Source organism: Taeniopygia guttata, chromosome Z (assembly GCF_048771995.1).
Source record: "Taeniopygia guttata chromosome Z, bTaeGut7.mat, whole genome shotgun sequence".
Taxonomy (NCBI): Eukaryota; Metazoa; Chordata; class Aves; order Passeriformes; family Estrildidae; genus Taeniopygia; species Taeniopygia guttata.
The window spans coordinates 78,478,546-78,497,280 of record NC_133063.1 but is presented as its reverse complement, the minus strand read 5'-3'; the positions used below and the strand labels follow the sequence as shown (position 1 = coordinate 78,497,280).

At 42.2% G+C, this 18,735-nt stretch overlaps 1 protein-coding gene across 10 annotated transcripts in view; it reads left to right on the top strand.

The window, feature by feature from the left end:
- Positions 1-18,735, top strand: part of MARCHF3 (membrane associated ring-CH-type finger 3) — a 65,988-nt gene that overhangs the window by 22,623 nt on the left and 24,630 nt on the right. For 6 of the 10 annotated variants that reach the window (XM_072922928.1, XM_072922929.1, XM_072922927.1 and 3 more), the window contains 2 exons: positions 16,221-16,480; positions 17,520-17,727. The exons of 1 other annotated variant lie outside the window; for it this stretch is intronic. In XM_072922928.1, the coding sequence (XP_072779029.1) occupies positions 16,227-16,480; positions 17,520-17,727 (462 nt within the window). In that variant the 5' untranslated portion in view covers positions 16,221-16,226. Of the gene's footprint in view, positions 1-16,216; positions 16,481-17,519; positions 17,728-18,735 lie in introns of all 10 variants that reach the window. 3 more of the 10 variants (XM_072922936.1, XM_072922935.1, XM_072922934.1) reach the window with 2 other exon arrangements.

Below are 18,735 nucleotides of genomic sequence, written 5' to 3'. Positions count from 1 at the left end.
CTGTGGGAGATGTGGAGACATCATGCCCTAGAGGCAGTCTCTGCAAGACTTGGGATTGCTAGAATGAGGGGAAATAGTCAAAGCCATGAAATAAATCTGTGGTTCACAAAGCTTGCCAGGGGACCTTGATAAACTGCTGCTCAGATGTTGGGTGTCTTTTTAGAAGGATTAATTTAAAAGGTAGAAGCCATGCTTTTCTTCCTGGTATAAAGCAGGAGTGGAGTTGGCCACTGGAATTTTAGAGTAGAACTCTGGCAGAGATGACCAGTGCTTGATTTTTTTTTTTTATTATTCTTATATTAGGCTGCCTAAACTTTACAGCAAGTGTTGTAATACCACTAAGCAAGTGTTAAAATATTAACACATAAAATTTGCAAAGGCACCTCTGTGTTAAAATACACAGGGAAAAAACCCAAAAATACTAGCAAAAGAAAACACTTTTTCTTTCTGGCTTGATGATGGCAATCATGACGAATAGGCAAATTTTGCAGAAGGTTAACCAAAGGATACAGGCAACTGGCATAAAGCTCTTATTGACTGTGATATTTATTAGGATGTGACAGTAAACACAAATGAATAAATACTGTTATGAGGCTGTTACAACCCAGGCAGTCTGAGGCTTTTTAAAATTTGTATTTTATAAAAAGCTGGTGTGGAAAGAAATTGGCCATATTTCACCCTTGCAATGGGATTTCATCCAACATTTTAACTTTTATCCAATGATCAGGTTCTGGCACCATGCAGGGGCTGCTAGACTCCATAATTCCTTTTTTCTTCTCTCTGGAGCCCCTGTTCCAGATGAACTTCATGTTTCACCTATTTCACTGCTGAGTGAACAGCTCAGGATCACCCTGGTCACTTCTGGGGATAAGGAGGCTGCAGAGCTGCAGAGCTGCAGTCGTTCAGCTTTTTCCACATTCCATCATTTTAGTAGACCTGGGGTTCCTGCAGGTTGATGTGGAATTCAGAGAGGTTTAAAGCTGCACACTCAGAATGGTGGCTGCAAATATGTGGTTTAATTATTGCAGTTATTATATTGGGGTACTCAGTGTGAGGTGCTGACCCATAACCTCATGTTCCACTGGTTCTTAACCCTTCCATTCAGCCACCATCAGTAACACAATGGGAGAAAAAAAAAAAAATCATCCAAGATGTTTAAATTGCAAGTGAAATACAGTAGATTTTTTTTTTTTTGGTCATCAAGTCTAGGCTCTGCAGTCCCAGTACTCATTGTAATCAGTGCTTTACCTCAAAGAGAGCATGAGAAGCATGGGGCAGGGTCAGAGCTACAATAGACTAAAATCCTTTCTTATCCACGTGGCTCTTCCTCCCTCTGTGTGAGCTGGGTGTTTTACAAGCCTCACTGGGTTGAGCACTGGGGGGATTAGTTTTCTCCAAACTAGCTTATGGTTTAGGTAATTGGTTTTCTGAGGGCTTAAAAAATAAAAATTGTAAATCTGACACAAGGTCAGTGTTGGTTCTTTGCTTATCTGCTCCAGGCTGTTTATGAGAAGCATCAAATGCATTTATCTCTTAAACGCTTGGAAATAAAACCGTGTAGCATTTCATGGCTGGAGCTGGAATATAAAGGCGTTGTTTAAGCTCTTGGTATCTTCACAGGAGGAGGACAGGTTTACACCTTCATTTTCTGGGCCTTTTGCCCCCAGTTTACTCCTTAAGGTCTCTATGAAGCAGAATAAAATAACTCCTATGGATGCCACCGGAGATCTTATGAACTTTGTGTTACAGAAATCCTCAGGCTGCTCCTTCCTGAGGTGAACTGAGCCAAATCATGTCTGAGGGGGCTGGCACAGCAGAGGGAGGAGTTATTAATTCAGTGTCAGTGGGAGTATCAATAACACACAGAATAAGCTTTGATTTCTAGGACCAGACCCTGAAGACCATCAGAAGCTGGAAACTGAACCCCACCTCTCTTTTCTCCTCCTATCAAATTGCAGATCCACATTTTCACAGCTGCTAAAGTCGTGGTTTCTCTGGCTTAGTGCACACACCTGTGCCAAGACAGGCAGGAAGATGAATGTGGGAGCCAACCTGCCCATTCCTGCCCTCTGCTTGTGCCCATAACCTTCCAATCCATGCAGCTCAAATGCAGCATAAAAGGATAGCTTCCCTTGCAGCAGCTTATTTTAAATTTAGACATGTTCTGAAACCCAGGAGATCAAAGTATTTTCAACAGCACAAGAGGAACTCATCCCTAATAGAGCCCTTAAAGCCAGCTCCTTGCCTGTAAGCTGATTCCATTGTGCAGCAATGGTTGGTGGCTCACTTTTTGTGACTACAGGCTCCTGTGACAATCCTTCTTTTAAGATCACATCTTGGGCTGGCAGTAATTGGCAGCTGCAAGGCTGGTGTGGGCTTTCAGCTGTGACACACAACTTAGAGTTAATTTCTAGTTGCTGTTGGACTGCCTGCTATTCAGTTGTGTGTTGTTTGACTGCCCGTATGGACAGCCAGAGATTTATAAAGACTGAAAATCTGCAATGGAGAAGAGCAACTGAAAGTACTTCACTGGACATTGCTGCTGTAATCAGGCTCTGCTGCCACTACTAGAAATTGGAGACAACTCTCACAGTTCTTGGAAATATTTTCTGTGTACAGGTTGCTTGTGCTTGCTGGCTGTCAACACACTCAAACAGATTCCAGACAGAGTTTGATTTAAAAGCTTCTATCAGCTAAATCAAATTAAATAATGAGATAGCAAATGGAGAAAAATGAGAGCAGCTGTGGCTCAGGTTTCCCCATGTTTTGTACAAATCTTTGTTGAAGCCAGGTGACACAAGAGCACTTCCACCCCAGCTCACTTGGGTTGTGTCTGCCAGACCTTCACCGTTTGCTTTTCACACTTTGTTAGGGGCACAGCCTGCTCAGGGGTGTGCAAACATGGTTTTTTGGTGGGTTTTTTTTTTTGGTTTTTGTTTGTTTGTTTGGTTGGTTGGTTGGTTTTGGTGTTTTTTTGTCTCCTCCCTGAAGACTCAAAAGGCAATTAATCTGTTGCCACCTCCCATTTCCACACACAAAAAACCACCCCTAAAATCCAAGTGAAATTTTCTACCACCTGGACTCCCTCACCTCCTCCAGTGCTGGCCTGTTGCAATTAATTGCCTTTGTTCATCATTAGGCTTCTGTTGTTTTGCTTTTGACAAGACAAGTGTGCTCTGGCCTGGGCTGAGGTTGTTGAGTATTCTGGGGCTGAGACAGTGAATTTCCTATCTCTGTTTTGCTTATTTCAGTACTGCTTGGCAGCTGAGAGCTGGTGGCTGTGTGCATTGAGACAGATAATCCAAATTTCTGGAAACACTTGGTCACAAATTCCCACCCATAATTAATTTATCCTATATCTGTATCAGCAGCCAGGAGTGTAATGTGCTTGAAACAGATATTGACTGTCAGAAAGGACAAATATTCCGATATTGGAAGCAAATATGTGGTTTAATTATTGCAGTTATTATATAGGACTGTTCAGCTTTGGAGATGAGCTGCACTGAGGAGGGGTTTGAACAATATTTTGGCTTACTTTAAACTCATTTTTGGTTGCTCTTTTAACTCAGTGTTCTTCATTAGGGCTACAAATATGTTGTATGCCTGGAGGATGTTACACAGAGAAGTATGTCAAGAGTATTAAGATATATTTTATAGAATGATGGGATATCAGGGATTCATTCTGCTCTCACAGCTGTGGTGGGAGATAAACCAGGAGTTAGAAAGGAAGACATCTTCCTCAGAAAAACACCAGGGATTCATTTGATGGAAAAATTGAACAAATTTAGGACTAGTATGACTAGCTGAGAACAATGCCCAGATGGCATGGGAAATGTAATTATCCTTTGGCAAATGCAGCAGTCTCAAAATGATGATACAAAAATTAACTAAGATTCACTAGTTTATTAAGATGTTTGTATATAAAGGGATCAGTTTTTCAACTTCAGCATCAATGTTATTGTAAAATACTTGTGGAAATATTTTAATAATTTTTAATTAAAGACCCAGAAACACCCACTTAAAATCTCACTAGTCAATGGCAAGGAAGATAAAAGTGATGGAGATAGCCTAACATAAAACAAAAAGAATGATTGAATCTTACTTATCCAATTTGCAGGGTGAAAAATGACGTTTCCAGCAACAGGCAAAAGCTGGGAGACATGGTACTTAATGAGGAAATTTGTTTCAGTGCTTTTCTCTAACAAGGTGTAATTTCTTTCTGACCTGACAGGCTGCTAAACCTTGGGATGCCATTAAACTGGTAATGAAGTGCCACGCTAAAAATAGTATTTCTGCTTTCTTTCTGGTTGCCATAACCAGCAGAATCATCTGTATACTCAATTTACTGCTGTGTCAATTTACTTTCTGCGTGGAGGCCTCCAGGGAAGAGGAGTGTCATCTTTTCTCTGTCACACAGAGCAGAGTTCTGTGCTCATCAGGTGCCAAACAAGCAGGCAGAATTGGGAGCTGGGCATTTGGTCCTGTGTGTTTTCTCACCAGGTGTGGATTATGGTCAAGAGCATCATCTGAACCAAGGAAAGTGCTCCTTGTGGAAAATATGGTGTGTGCTGGTTTATTCTATTAAATAGTAGGGTGCCTTTGAAGCCAGGATCCTCAAACTTTACTGGGCTATGTAAATGTAAATTGCTCTTGATTAAGAGATGGAGCTGGAGTAGATAGCTAGAGCTGTTTTTTAGGACTGTTGAGGGTTTCCAGTTTTAGGTTTTATTGGTGATTGCTCCTACCTAAACTCTCCTCAATTGCTGTTGCACCATAAGTGTCAAATGGAAGGTGAGTGAAGAGATTCTAGAAATTTCCACAGCCCTAGAGTGAGGGAAGGCTGGCTGACCCTAAACTCTGGTATTTAGAGTAGTGGAGGGGACAGAGACCCACAAAACCCTGCAGTGTGTAAGGTAGAAATCAATCAATACTTTGTGGAAAACCTGCATCCTAAACTTCCAGCAGGGTTTTCCTTTTCACCTGGCTCAGTAGCAGGCAATGGCAGGAAGACAAGTCTTGGAGGAGAAAACTTTTATTTGGTTGTTTACTAAGAAAAAATAATTTTTTTGGAGGATGAATTAGGCTGGTAAAACACACTGTTGAAAGCAAATAAGCATTTTATCTTACTTCTTACTTCTGGCTGTTCACAACATCTCCAGAAACCCCAGAATTTTGCAGCCCCTAGGGTAAAACTTGGAGCTCTTTAATTACTTTGCCCTTTGGCAACAGCTAACTTCACACAGATCCTTCTGCAGCAGAGCCAAAGTGCTCAGCCAAGTTTGAGCTTTTCCGCAGTTCTGGACAATTTTTGTGCCCTCAGTGACGTCTTACAGTGTGCGAGGTGGTACAAAATGTGAACATTTTGACGAGATGTAAGTGAATCTTTAATAAGATTCTGCTTTAAAACTGTGGTTGAAGGAATATCACAATCATCATGTTCTCAGACCTCGTGGGACTTGGCCCTGGTGTTTGGGGCAACTCCAGGTATCAGCCTGGGGAAGGGAAGGTTTCAGGGTGACCTAATTGTGACCTGTGGGAATCCAGGGCTTCCCTCTGGCTGCCCTGGCAGGTCTGGGACCCTGGCAGGGGTCAGGAACCCCCCTGGACAGAGCCCCCAGAGACACTGTCTGTGATCTCTGGCCATGGAAAAGAGTTTTCAATCCTACAGGATGAATTACAAGCTTTGAGTGTTTGATATGAGTAATAATTAAGTGTGGCAAGGGTGCAAAGTAAAATTTTAGGATTTTAGATTAGGGGTTCAGAGGGGACAAGATGGAGGAATTGGGTGTGTCTTGTCCTTTTTCTCCTTCTTCATGCCCTCCATGTTTCACTGTGGTGATGGCATTTTTCTGTTGGTTCAGGCTGGGGACACACTGTTCAATGTAGGTGACAGATATTGGCACGTTATTGTAAATCCAGCACAGGTAGTTTGTGGTATTTAATGTTTGTACCATCCCACTGAGGGCAGAGCCCCACACGCTGCCCTGCAGGACAGAGCTGCAGCAGGGCAGCAGAACATGTTAGAGATAAACAGAATAAACAACCTTGAAACCAGCACAGACCAATTATGGCTTCTTCTTTGGCAGTGGGGCAGAAAGACAGAGACTTTCTACAATCTCAGAATCACCAATACCCGCAGATTCTGACAGTGACCATTTGGATGCAGAAGGGAGGCTGCAGGAAAGATGGAGAGAGATTATTTATAAGGGTTTGGAGTGATGGGACAAGGGTTGATGGCTTCAAAATAGCAGAAGATAGGTTTAGATAAGATATTAGAGAGAAATTCTTCCCTGGCAGGGTGGGCAGCCCTGGCACAGGTGCCCAGAGCAGCTGGGGCTGCCCCTGGATCCCTGGCAGTGCCCAAGGCCAGGCTGGACACTGGGGCTGGAGCAGCTGGGACAGTGGGAGGTGTCCCTGCCATGGCTGGGGTGGCACTGGGTGGAATTTAAAGTCCCTTCCAGCCCAAACCACCCTCTGACTCTGATACACAAAGCTCCACCAAGCAGCATTAATACAATGGTTCATAGATGTAGTTCCATGTTTCTGGATTACACACACCCAGCTTCTCAAAAAGGATTAGTGTTTCTGTGGCAGAGAAAACAAATAGCAGAGCTTGCTAAATCATACTATAGAAATCTATGAAATGTCTTGCAGGTCCAAGTACACAATAGTATAATTTTTTAACGTTAGTCTGGCTCACTGCTCTTCTGCAACATTCTAATACTCCTGTACCAAGCTTGTCTTAGGTATGCAAGAAAATCTGCATGTCATGGTTGATTTCAATGCAGAAGTCACAACAACACACAGAGTAAAATCCCACCCAAGATCAGCTCAAACCCACTCCAGACTTCCACTGCCTTTATTTCTCATGGAAATAAGGCTCATACCCAGTTCACTTCTAACTCTTGTTATTTCCCCTGTTGGTATTTCTCTCGGATTTGATAAAGACAATAATGTTGTCCAGTCAAATTTTACCTCTGCAATTTTGATTTAGTTCTGTCTTGTAGTTTTCATTCACTAGGGCAGCATTTCAGTAATTTGCTTGAAGATCACTGAAGAGAAATTAAATTTTATGTGCTTTTTTTTGCAGCAATAACTTTTCCTTTCTAGGTCTGCATGTGACATCTGATTTTTTTGACCAATGCCAACTTCATGTGGCAATGACCAAAAGCATTCTTGGTGTGCTTGTTACTGGAAAAGAAAGGGATCTGTTCCATCCCCACAGCATATAGTTTTGTATAACACATCACATACCCATGTAAAACTAGTTAGTGTAGGGAATCATCACCGATTTTAATTAACTGACTAATATTCTCATGTGTTTTTCTCATTCTGGAGTAGAGTGCAAGTCTTGGAGTTTGATGAAAAACTCTTCCCCTCCCCCAAACTGAAGTTCAGAGGGAAATCTTTATGTAAATATTACAGAAACCCATGGAGTGCACACTTTGGTCCTGCTGGGAGAAATAGACTGATACAGGAACAGGGAGGGTTTATCTTCCCATGCAAAGGAAAATGCAGTAAGAATATTTTTAGCTGCTTTTGACTGAAGAGTAAAATGGGGAAAGGGAGAAAAATAGACCTGCATTTGGAGGCATTTTGCTTTTTTAAAGTGTTTTACTTGTTTTCAAATAAGATATTTGGAAGACAAATTCCCCCACTGTTAAACATCAAACACTCAGCTGCTGCCAGCTGAAACACAAGATAAAATAATGCAAAGTAAATTCTCTTCAGGGAAGGAAAATGGCTTGTTAGAGGGCACCTCCAGAAACACCTGGGGTGATCCCACAGCCAGAGAACAAGTGAAAGCACATATTCCACGTGTACATATTTAGTTTGGGACATGCTTTGCAAAGCATCACACACAAGCCAAGTTTCATGTATTTGCAGACAGTCATCCAGGTGATTCATTGCTGAATAAAACATGAGAATTTAATCCACCCCATGGGGTTTTCAGTCTTGTTGTAGAAGTGACAGACACTACCTGGGGAAGAAGAAAAAGATTTTCTCTCTGTACTTGGTAGGTTTCAGTGCAGAGCACCAGACAACATATTTAGTAATGCAGGCTCCTTGCAGACAGTGAGATGTTTGGGATGCATCACATGGAAAGGAGGGAAGTCCTCTGTGCAGGAGCTAAATATCAATATCAAATTTTTATGCAGATGAAGACTAAGGAAGAAAAAAGAATTCATATGAAGGTACCTGATGCAGTGCATCAAAACATATGCAGGGTATGATAATAATCTTTGTTTCAAACATGAAGTCTTAAAGACAAGATGTGTTCATTGAGCTTCTAATGAAGCTTCTGTCAAATGCAAGGCTGATGCAGCCAATATTGCTGAACTCTGGAATTAAAATATAAAGCTATTAAAAAGAGAAAAGTTTTCAATTTTCTACTTACTTCAATTTGAAAGTGGGTTTAGTATCTTTTCCAAGTTTCATACATTGAACTGTTTTCCCATCAATAGTGAGAACTATAAATGCAATCATTTTAATAGTATAATATTTGTGTGCAGTATCGACTGCAGGGCCTGGAAGAATCAAATGTACTAAAACCAGTCAAATAATTAACTTAGCAATGATGAACGGAAAAATTAGCATTTTTGTTAAGCTGTCTGTAGAAATACCATGGCCACATTTCTCCAAGTGTAGTAGTTAAATTTCTCCACATTAGTATTTAAAAAACATTTTGCTTTTTGCTGGCTCTTGCCTCCATCACCTGCCAGCGCTCTCTGTGCTCTCTGTTGCTCAAACTCTTCTGCAAACAAATATCTTGGTGACAGCCTCAAAATCTGTGTGGAGTTGACCACTGTGAGCCAGGTAAACCCATAATTTAAGAGTTATTTGTCAAAGAGATAATTTACACAAGATTTGCATGAACAGGAGTTCATTACCAAACCCCAGGCATGAAGTCAAGCCTCAAGTATTAAATATATACACCATTTGCAGTTTAAATAAGTAATTTTCAGCTTGGCCTTGTCTGGCCAGGAGGAATCACGTGGATTCAGCTGATGTTTTACAGGTGAACAAATAAAAGAAGCCAAAATACGGATTTTTTACGTGGGGCAGGGCAATGATCTGTGTGATGTTGGCAGCCCTGCTTTCAGCCTTGCAGTGGAAATAGGGAGAGCTATTTTTACATGTTAAAACATGGTCTTGGGAGTACATAAATATTTAACTTTGAGCGTTTGCCCCTGAGCTCCATCCCACAGCTGTGGGACAGTAGATCTGAGTCCAGCCTAAATGTGGGGAAGGTCAATAATAACAGTTCCACCAAATGCAGCACATTTGGATCAGATCCAACTGAATTTGCCCTACTAAGACCTTGTATTTTAAGAAAAACTTCAAGACTTTATATGTGACAGAAACACTGGTCCTCCAACAGTCTCAATTCTCCCCAGCTGCTGAAAGAATAGTTGAAAACATCAAGGTGTAACTTCTGTTCAATTTTTTGGTGCACTCTGCTGTGTGCAGGTGTGGTGTGAATCTCAGGGGGTGGAATGAGCATCCTGCACTCTCAGATTTTGCTGGTTTTGACAAGACAAGCAGCAGGAATGAAGCACCTCAGTGGAGCAGAGGTCAGAGTCCAGAGGCACTGGCTGATGCAGTTAAAACTGCAGAAACAATCTGGAAATTGCAAAAGACAGGTTTTCTGATGAAATCCGAGGTGCTTGCAGAGAATGGGACTGCTGAAAGTTTTACAGTTCCCGTGATGAAAGAAGTGCCTCATCAGTAAAACACAGTGTGCAAAAGAAATGTTGTCACTCTCCAGGACAAAATTACTTTTAGAGAAGAACACTGGCTTTAAGGACTGACATGGAGTTCTTTGTCCTTTGACAGCTGTTGAGAGCAAATTAAATTCTCATCTTTTGTGTTTTAGGCCAAGAAGTGCTTGACTCATTTGTATAAGGTGACATAATTTGGAAGAGGAAAGAGAATCTAGAATTTTCTAGTGTAAAAAACCCAAACTTCTGGGTCTTTTAACATGCAATCTTCGAGTATATAAGCAGATACTAATTCTTTCACTGCATTTTTGTGCTAAGTGTGAAAACAATTGTGTTTAAGCCATGTTCTGGGGAAAAAGTAGGAATTTTGTGGACAGGAAATAGGGGAGTGGGGTCTGAAGTAGACGTGACAATGAAAAAAAAGGGAATTTAGGAACATGTTAGAGTAGGTGCCTTTGTAACCTGTGAAGGAAGACATTTCTGCTAGAAAAAAAAACTAATACAAGGAAAGAAAAGATACATATTTCCTTATACCTTGGGGGGAAAAAAATTCTATTTCCAGATCAGTTGTAAACTGAATTTGTGTCTTCTGTTTTTTTTCCTTATTAACACAAGACTAAAATGCCACCACAACAAGTACTTCTGGTATTTATTATCATGTGGAAACTTTCATTTCAACAACCAACAGAAGGATACATATCTAAGCAAATGGCCCAAGTTAGTGGCTGTGCAGGCATATAAAGCAATTTGTTAAATTTCACAGTGCCAAGAGAAGAGTCTATTGCTCTCATGGAAAGTGGTTCAAGGTTCAGTACATAACAAAATAACAATGATTTATGGGTGGGCAGTGAAGTTTTAAATGCATGGTCAGACTCTTAAGGACTGCTTGTGCTGAACTGCTTTGTGCTGCTGCCTCAAATGAGCACTCAGTTTTTTGATCTGCTTGTTTGTAAAATTGCACTCCAAATGCAGCCTACTGCGTGGTAGTTTTTAAAAGCCCCTGCAGCTCTCTGCAGTCAGACCAGATGAATGGGAAATGCTATTTACAGCTTGAAAAATTAGTAAAACGTGGGCTGAAACAGAGTAAAATTGCCTAATGTCATCTGGGTTTGTGCTGTGCTACTTTCTATGTGTCGAAAGACCTTAACTTGAAATCTGTCCTCCTCAGCTGGGGAACAATTGCCACATCTTCCTCTTGCACCTTTCAGTGGTCTCTCATAGCTCCTTAAAAGGTGGTGGTGTAACACAGCAAACTGGATTCTGTAGACCAAAATAAAATTTTCTCCAGCCTTCTCCCGTCCCAGAAGTGTCGTGTCCTCTCTCACTGATGGCTTTAGAACTCCAAAATGAACAGGTCAGGCAGCTTTTTTTTTTATTTTTTTCCCTCTCCTTGTGCTGAGCCACATGTCATTATCAACTATAGGAATTTGTCTTTTCAATTCAGAGAAATTAATTTTTTGCTCTGGGGTGTTTGTGGGTGTTGTGGTGCTGCAGCATCCACAGCTTCAGCTGGAACTGCCAGCTACCTCACCAATTTCTTAATTCAATATTTGTGTGTTTGGAGCCAGGAGGGCACCCATGAAATCTTTGTGGTGGCTTGTGTAGGGAAGAGTCAAGAAACGTTTCAAACTATCCCAGATATAAGTGTCTGAGAAAGGACCTGCATAAAACTCAATGTTTTTCCCACTAAAATAGAATTCTCAGGTGCCCCAGGGGTTCTTGCTTTTTGAAAAGTGATCTGTCTATTCCACCTTCACAACACCCTGCCTTGTTTCTTGGTAGGTAAAAAACTAGGAGGTTTCAGAGTGCTCTGGAGTTGAGAATTTTGGTTCCTCTTCTGCAGTTTTTTGGTGGGAAGGGGAAACAGGGATCACCCAGCAGCTGCAATGGCTGTTTGGGTTCTCTGGGGCATCCTAAAGGGTGGCATAAAATTATTCTCTAAACCTCAGTGAGGGAAAGGTGAGTTCCTGTCCCCCTTTTCTAGAAACAAAGGTAATGCATGATCTTGTGACCCTTGAGCTGGTGGAGAACACTGGAACACCTTTTTCACTGCTGAAAACTGTATTGCTGAGAGCTTGTGAAAACAATAATTTATTACTTGGAATGCAACAATTTGCATTCTGAGCCAGGATTGATAGCAGAAAAGAAGGTGGGAGATGCTCCTCCATGATTTGCACCATTCTTCCAGCTCCCTGTAAGGTAGGGAATTCTATCTGTGCTCCAGATCTGCTGATTTGTCCCAGATAAAAAACTGTTCACACATCACTGGGGTGCAAAATTCTGGAGTGAATTGCACAAAACTATGTTAAATTCCATAAATAGTATAAATAAATAAATAATAAAGAATAAACAGTATATAAATAAGTGCTATAAATCATAATATTATTTAATATAATGATATTATATATTACATTATAGTATTATATAATAGTATAATAATATCAATATAAATAAACAATAAATAAATAAAATGATAAATACATAAAATAAATTATAAATAAATAAACAAATAAACAAAAACTGATCTCTGAAAGCTTCTGAAAACTGGAGGGTGGTTTTTGTGTTGTTTAGGGTTGTTGTTGGTGGTGTTTTTTTTGTTTCTTTGGTTTTTTTACAACTACTTTTATGTGTGGGTGTGTATTTGGGATTTTTCTGCTGGTGTGGGTTTTTTAAATTTTGGTTTGGTCTGTTGTTGTTGTTGTTATAATTATTATTAATACTAATATTAGTATTTTGGCTGAGTTTTTAAAATAACCCAGAATTTCTTGGGAAAACATCTCCAGATGGGATGCTAGTGGTTTTTCATGCATATTTTTAAATGTTGAAGCTGATTGATGCAAGCTCGTGTCACATTTCTTGAAACTGATAGGGTGAACTCGTGGGAACATGGAATAAGAGAGGTGAATGAGTTTCCAAGTTTGAAGCTATGACTGAGAGAGGAATAAGTGCTATTCTTAGCAGAGGTGCTGGGGGAAAAAAAAAAAAAAAAGGAAATGGAGAAACTCCATGAGTATTTGTTCAGCATTTTGCAACCCACTGCTTGAAGTGTAAAGATCATTTTGGCTTGTGCAAATCCAAGCCACTCACAGCTTCAGCAGGAAAACAGCACTGCTTTAAAAAAGTTCTGCTGTGATAATTTAACTCATCACCCTGGTGATGCTTTGTGGGTCTCAGAATTGGGGTGAACTCATACACAGCCAGAAGGAGTTCAGCAAGGATTCCAGCTGTATTCCAGGTCTGCAGATGGCTTTAAATTCCATTTCAGGGCAGTAATGCTGGTTTTTAACTTCTTACTTGAGTGCAACTCAGCTGGGGTGGCAGTGCCTTGCTCACTGGCACTTGCTGAGCCTTGTGGGTTTTTTGGAGCAGGAGATATGAATAGGAATAGACCATCCTATAAATTATTATGGGGCAAAGGATGTCTTCTGCGCTTGAATCTCCTGCCTAGCTTCAACATGCCCTCAGATACTTTGCTTGAGTTTATTGGTTGGTTTGTCATTGTTTTTACACTTACTGCATGAAGAAAATATCTGCAACACCTTTTCTTATACTCTGATATCCATAACCCCCCCACACAACACACACACACGTATATATAAATGAAAAACTACAACTAGTGACAACCCAGAAAAGAAAAAACAAAGAGCTAGATACTACCATACATCCATCATGCAAAATTCAGCCACTTTTCTCAGAATTTTCTGGCATCTGGAATAAATATTGATATTCTGTCTTCCCCAATTTAATATTGCTTGTCTTCATAAATACTAGCTAAACACATCTTCCTGGTTTTGTTTTTTATTTTCTCTTTTATTGAGGCATGTTTGACAGATTTCCACTTGTTTCAGGTGAAAAACTTTTTTGACATAAAACGTACATATGGGTAAATACTGACTTTGTGGCTGTTAAGATTCATGATTCTTTAATGCCAGCTTTAACTTAGGATTTGCTTAGGATCTCTGTGCTTCTGGGGACAACTAATCTCCGTTATTTGCCATGGGGTTCCGTATTAAAAGCACACAGCATTTAATTCTATAATTGTATCACTTTTCCGGTACATGCACTGATTTTGTGTGAAAGTGGTTCTTCTGAATTCAGAAAAATATGCTGTAACTTTCAACTTCCTTTTAAAAATGTAGAAAGGGATTACCTGTATCTGCTCTGCCAAAGTGGGATATCAATGCAGTGCTGTAGGCAGAAATTTGAATTGACTTTGCTGAGATACAGCCAGATTATTTCCCATGTGCTTTAAAGCTTTGCATTCAGTTGCATCTTCTGATGCACCAGCAAACCCTACAAACTCATCAAGCAGCTGATGGATGTGTTTGTAAAGGCCTGGGTAATCATTATATCTGAAATTATAAACCCACTGTTGTACTTAATGGGGTCAGTGGAGCAATCAGGATAAAAATACATAATTCTGCAGTGTGGGTCTGTAAGCATGGTACTTCTTAAGCTTTTTAAGTTTAATGAAGCAGCTGAACATTCTTGTTAAACAGTCTCAGCATGGATTTTAAAACTAAAACGTTGCTGAACACCATGGTCTCCTTGGAGAGTCTGTGGCTCTTATTCCCTTGAAATGTCTGCATATTTTATATATTAATGGTTTTGACATCAGCCATTTGCTTCATTTTCATTGTAAATGAGGCCCACAGTCCGATTCCCTTCCCCATTCCCTTTACACTCTCTGCCCTGTAAGCTGTCTCACCAGCCTCCAGCTCACTCCCTGGGGCACGTGTGGTCTGAAAAAAGCTGAAGTGATCCTGCAAAACAAACCTGTTTTCCTACTTTAGATGCCTTTCTAGGAATATGAGTCCCTGTGTGAAAACTTGTCTGGTACAAGTGCTCCAGCATCCACGCCAGCCCTCACATGCCACAAAACCTTACTGCCAAGGACATCCCTTCAGGGTGCTGCTCTTCCTCAAACCCAGCAAAGTCAAATCACAGGGCTTCTCCCAAACCCTTATATAAACAGAGGGTTTTGTTTGTGTTTGGATTTTAAAGATTCTTCTCAGCTGCAGTGCTGACACCATACAGCTGTGCTGAGTGATGCAGAACGGTCTTTTTTGAGGGGGAAACTCCTGATTTTAACATGGGAATACCATCGTTGCAACCTGCAAGGTTTGCACAGGACTGCAGCCAAGTGTCCCAAGGTGTGCTGGGGAATCTTTCCCTGTTTTGCTGAGGGATTAACCCACCCCGTGTATGTGTTTTTGGTGCCTGACCCAAAGGGCAGGGACACAGCCTGGTGGAACCCTCTATGACAAGCACACCCAGCCAGGAGCATCCATCCCACCAGGACATCAGGAATTTACATGCCCGGCCTCCTTGTTGTTGGAATCTGAAATGCAGGGAGTTCTCAGAACTTTGGTCCTGTTAGACAAAACTTAAACACAGGATTTGCTCTGAGACCTTGGAAAAGGCTTCCAAACTTAGGTGCTAGAAGTGAGAATGTGGATTTATAGTTTAAAGCAGAGACGTATTAAACTAAGTGGAGGAAAGTGTAGAGTTTTGGAGTTTAAGATATATAAGAAATAAAAGTAATTACAAAAGTAAACAAGGAGTTTAGAATGTAGTACTGTTGGTTTGTGTGTCATAACATGGTTGGCTAAGAAAGCTCATTCTGTAGCATGGGTCCATAAGATGAAATATTTAAGGATTGGGTCAAAAACATAAATATCCTTGTTGGCCGTGTTTTATTGGTCAATAGCTCCTTAAAAGGTCTTGTATCTAGGGGTCTTGTGACCTTCTGAACCATGCTGTAACAATGTGTGTTGAATTCACCCTTTCTACCTATGTAGGAAAAAAAATAAACCACATCATCAAAAACAACTCAGAAGTCCCATCTCAAATTCCTTCCAAAATTCCCCACAAGTGAATTTTCACACTTGTTCCCAGCACAACCCTTCCTCCCCAATTGCCATGTGTGATTGCCATGTGCAAAACACATTCACACAGAGAGAAAGAGCAAAGCAGAGGAGAGAGGCACGGGCAGGCTGCAATTTCTGCCTCACCTTGTGGCATAAATTTCTGCTGCACGCAGGCTGTGATTAAACAGGTTTCTGTGACTACAGCCCTGTACAGGACTAATTGCCACGTCTGTGCTCTGCTGCAGGTTGGTGATACAAGACACTAAGCAGCATTTGAGGTGTTTTCAAAGGGGATTTGAAGCCAATCCACCATTTTCTCCTCCAGTACATGTTGGTGGACAGTGGCAGCCTTTAAACTTGAAAGTGCACAGGGTGATGATTGTATATATCTTTGAAACATTTGGAGGGGGGGTGACAATTTTTCAGGGGGTCCCTATTTATCACTGATAACCTCAGGAGTCTGTGGGGAGAAGAAAGCAGGGCTGCTGCCTTGCTCCTTGTGGGAGGTGCAGGCTGTTTTCCTGCAGCACCTAATATCACAAACCCCCTTTTCCTGCTGAGGGGGCTTGGGAGACCTGGGTTGGGGAGTGAGGGATGCTCCTTCTCACGCCTGCTGTTGGTCAGACAGGGAGAGATGTGCCCCACAGCACCTCCCTGTCCCTGTTCCTGCCTAGATGGGGACGCGCTGCCCAGCGCCATGAGGACCAGCCGCTGCAGCCACCTGCCTGGAGTCCCTCCGGAGTGCCCGCGCCCTCCGGCCCCCGATGGCAAGAGCCTGCCCGGCAGCAGCGGGGGCCTGGCCACCAGCTGTCCCCAGTATGTCATGCAGGTGTCCTCCAAGGACGGGCAGCTGCTCTCCTCCGTGGTGCGGACCCTGGCCGTGCAGAGGTACGTGGGGGACAGAAAGAGGGACAGGCCCCTTCCCCTCTGGTGAGATCAAAACCCCCTCCCAGCATCACACTGCAGAATGCATCACGCTTCCCAAAACACTTCACCAGCCCCTGGCGTGCTGAGCAGCCAGACAAGCTGTTTCCAGCGCCAGTATTGCAGCTTCTGTCATTGTCCGAGTGATTGACCTTTCTTTCTGCTGCTGGTTTAGAGAGGCAGATTAGTGGTGGAATATATTGTTAATCTATGCCTTTGATGCATGCCTCAGGCTGGCTTTGTTCTCATTAGATGCAAGAAAGACTATTTTGATGGGCTTGGCCTTATCCAGACTTGATGCTTGGGTCAAAATTAAATTTGTCTGTGCTGGTGGTGAGCTGAAAAGACTTCATGGATCTTAAAGCAGTGCAGAAGAAATACCCACCTGCGGCCACACAGCAGGGATGTGTTTGGCACGCATCTGTTTGTACCCCTCCTTGAGGTGTACAAGGGCTTGCCTGTGGGCTATCCCAAAGAGAGGGAAACCCTCTCCAAGCAGAGGAGGTTTCTGCCTTCATGTGCTTTTCTGGAGTCGTGGCCTTCCCTTCGAGGTACTACAGGGCAGTAGTGAAAGGTTTAAACTACTTTAAAGTAGTTAAAGTAGTAGTAAAGAGCTCTTTCAGCAGCCCTTTACTCTTGGCCAGTGAAAACAATATTTAGGTCAGAGGGTCACCAAGAAGTGCTCAGCTGAGGCAGATTTACCTCTCTGATGCACTTTGGGATTTCCTGAGGTGGCTGCACCTCTGCTTTGTGAAGAGCTGGGAGATACAAAATACAGAAGGACTTGGTCTTCTGCCTCTCATCTGCCACTCCACAATTTTCCCCTCCCTAATAAAAGAGATGTTTTAAGCAAGAATACCAAAACACTTTAAGCCATTAGCCCACCAGCTTGGATTACTAGACGGCAAAGCATGCCAACACTTCTAGTTCACAACAGAGGAGAAAAAACCTATCACCACAACTCTCGAGCACTGACCAGCAGTTTTCTCTGCCTCTCCTGCAGCAGCCCCTTCAATGACCGGCCCATCTGTAGGATCTGCCACGAGGGCAGCAGCCACGAGGAGCTGCTGTCCCCCTGTGAGTGCACGGGGACGCTGGGCACCATCCACCGCAGCTGCCTGGAGCGCTGGCTGTCGTCCTCCAACACCAGCTACTGTGAGCTCTGCCACTTCAGCTTTGCAGTGGAGCGCAAGCCCAGGCCACTGGTGGAGGTCAGTACGGCCCTCAAATCTTAATTTTGGCTGGAAAAACCCTGCCTGCTTCCATGCAGGCATCGCTGGGCTCTGCAGCTCTGGTGGGGTTTGGCGGTGCGAGGGTGGGAGCTCAGGGGAAGGGTGGGATGTGGCAGAACCCCTCGTTTTGGAGGGAATCAAAACAAAGTATTAGGATGGGATCAGTGGGTTTGCTTCACTGCAAACCTTGAGTGGAGGTTTTTTGCAGCAAATTCCTGGGATTGGAATTTGCCAATCTTGGTTGAGGGTGGGAGAGAGGTAAGTTGCAGTTTCTGTGGAATGTGGGGCAGGTCTCTGGACTCAGAATATTAAATAGAGGTCAGAAATTTATTTATTCATTATTGCTTTTGAGAGGTAACAAACTTAGGGGCCTTGGAAACCCAGTTTATATGTCAAGCCCAAAAGAAGAAGTTGTTCAGTGTCTGGCATGATTAGACATTTGTGACTCACCTTTTGGCCTATTCTTGCCTATGTGCCAGGTTTGACAGAGAATTGGACAATTGTCACTGAAAATTTAGTTTTTGCCAACTATATATAGCAGCTTCATTAAGTTTTCCAGGTTTTAGGGTATTTTTGGTCCTCAGGAAAAGAAAAGAAACTAAAACAAGCTCACTCTCTTGACACTGTTAATGACCTTTTTCCTCCCTTATTTTATTTTGGGAAAAGATGAAGCGGAGTTAGGGTTTCTTTTGGAATTAAAAGTTAATTAAAGACATTTTGGCAAAATTAATGAGAAGGACCATTTTGTACCTGTTGGTGACACAGGCACCTGTATGGAGAGCTTGGGTTCACAACAAAGTGTATTTCCTGTGCATCTTAATTGTTCCTTTAAATTGTGTCAAAACTGGTGGAAGGAGGTAGAGTATTAAAAATGGGTAGGGGGAACCAGCATTTTGTTTTTCTCCTGCTCACAGAGAAGAGGACACAGGACAGAACTGACTGCTGGGAGGTGGGTCAGGGGATGAGCAGTTCAACACTACCAAAATT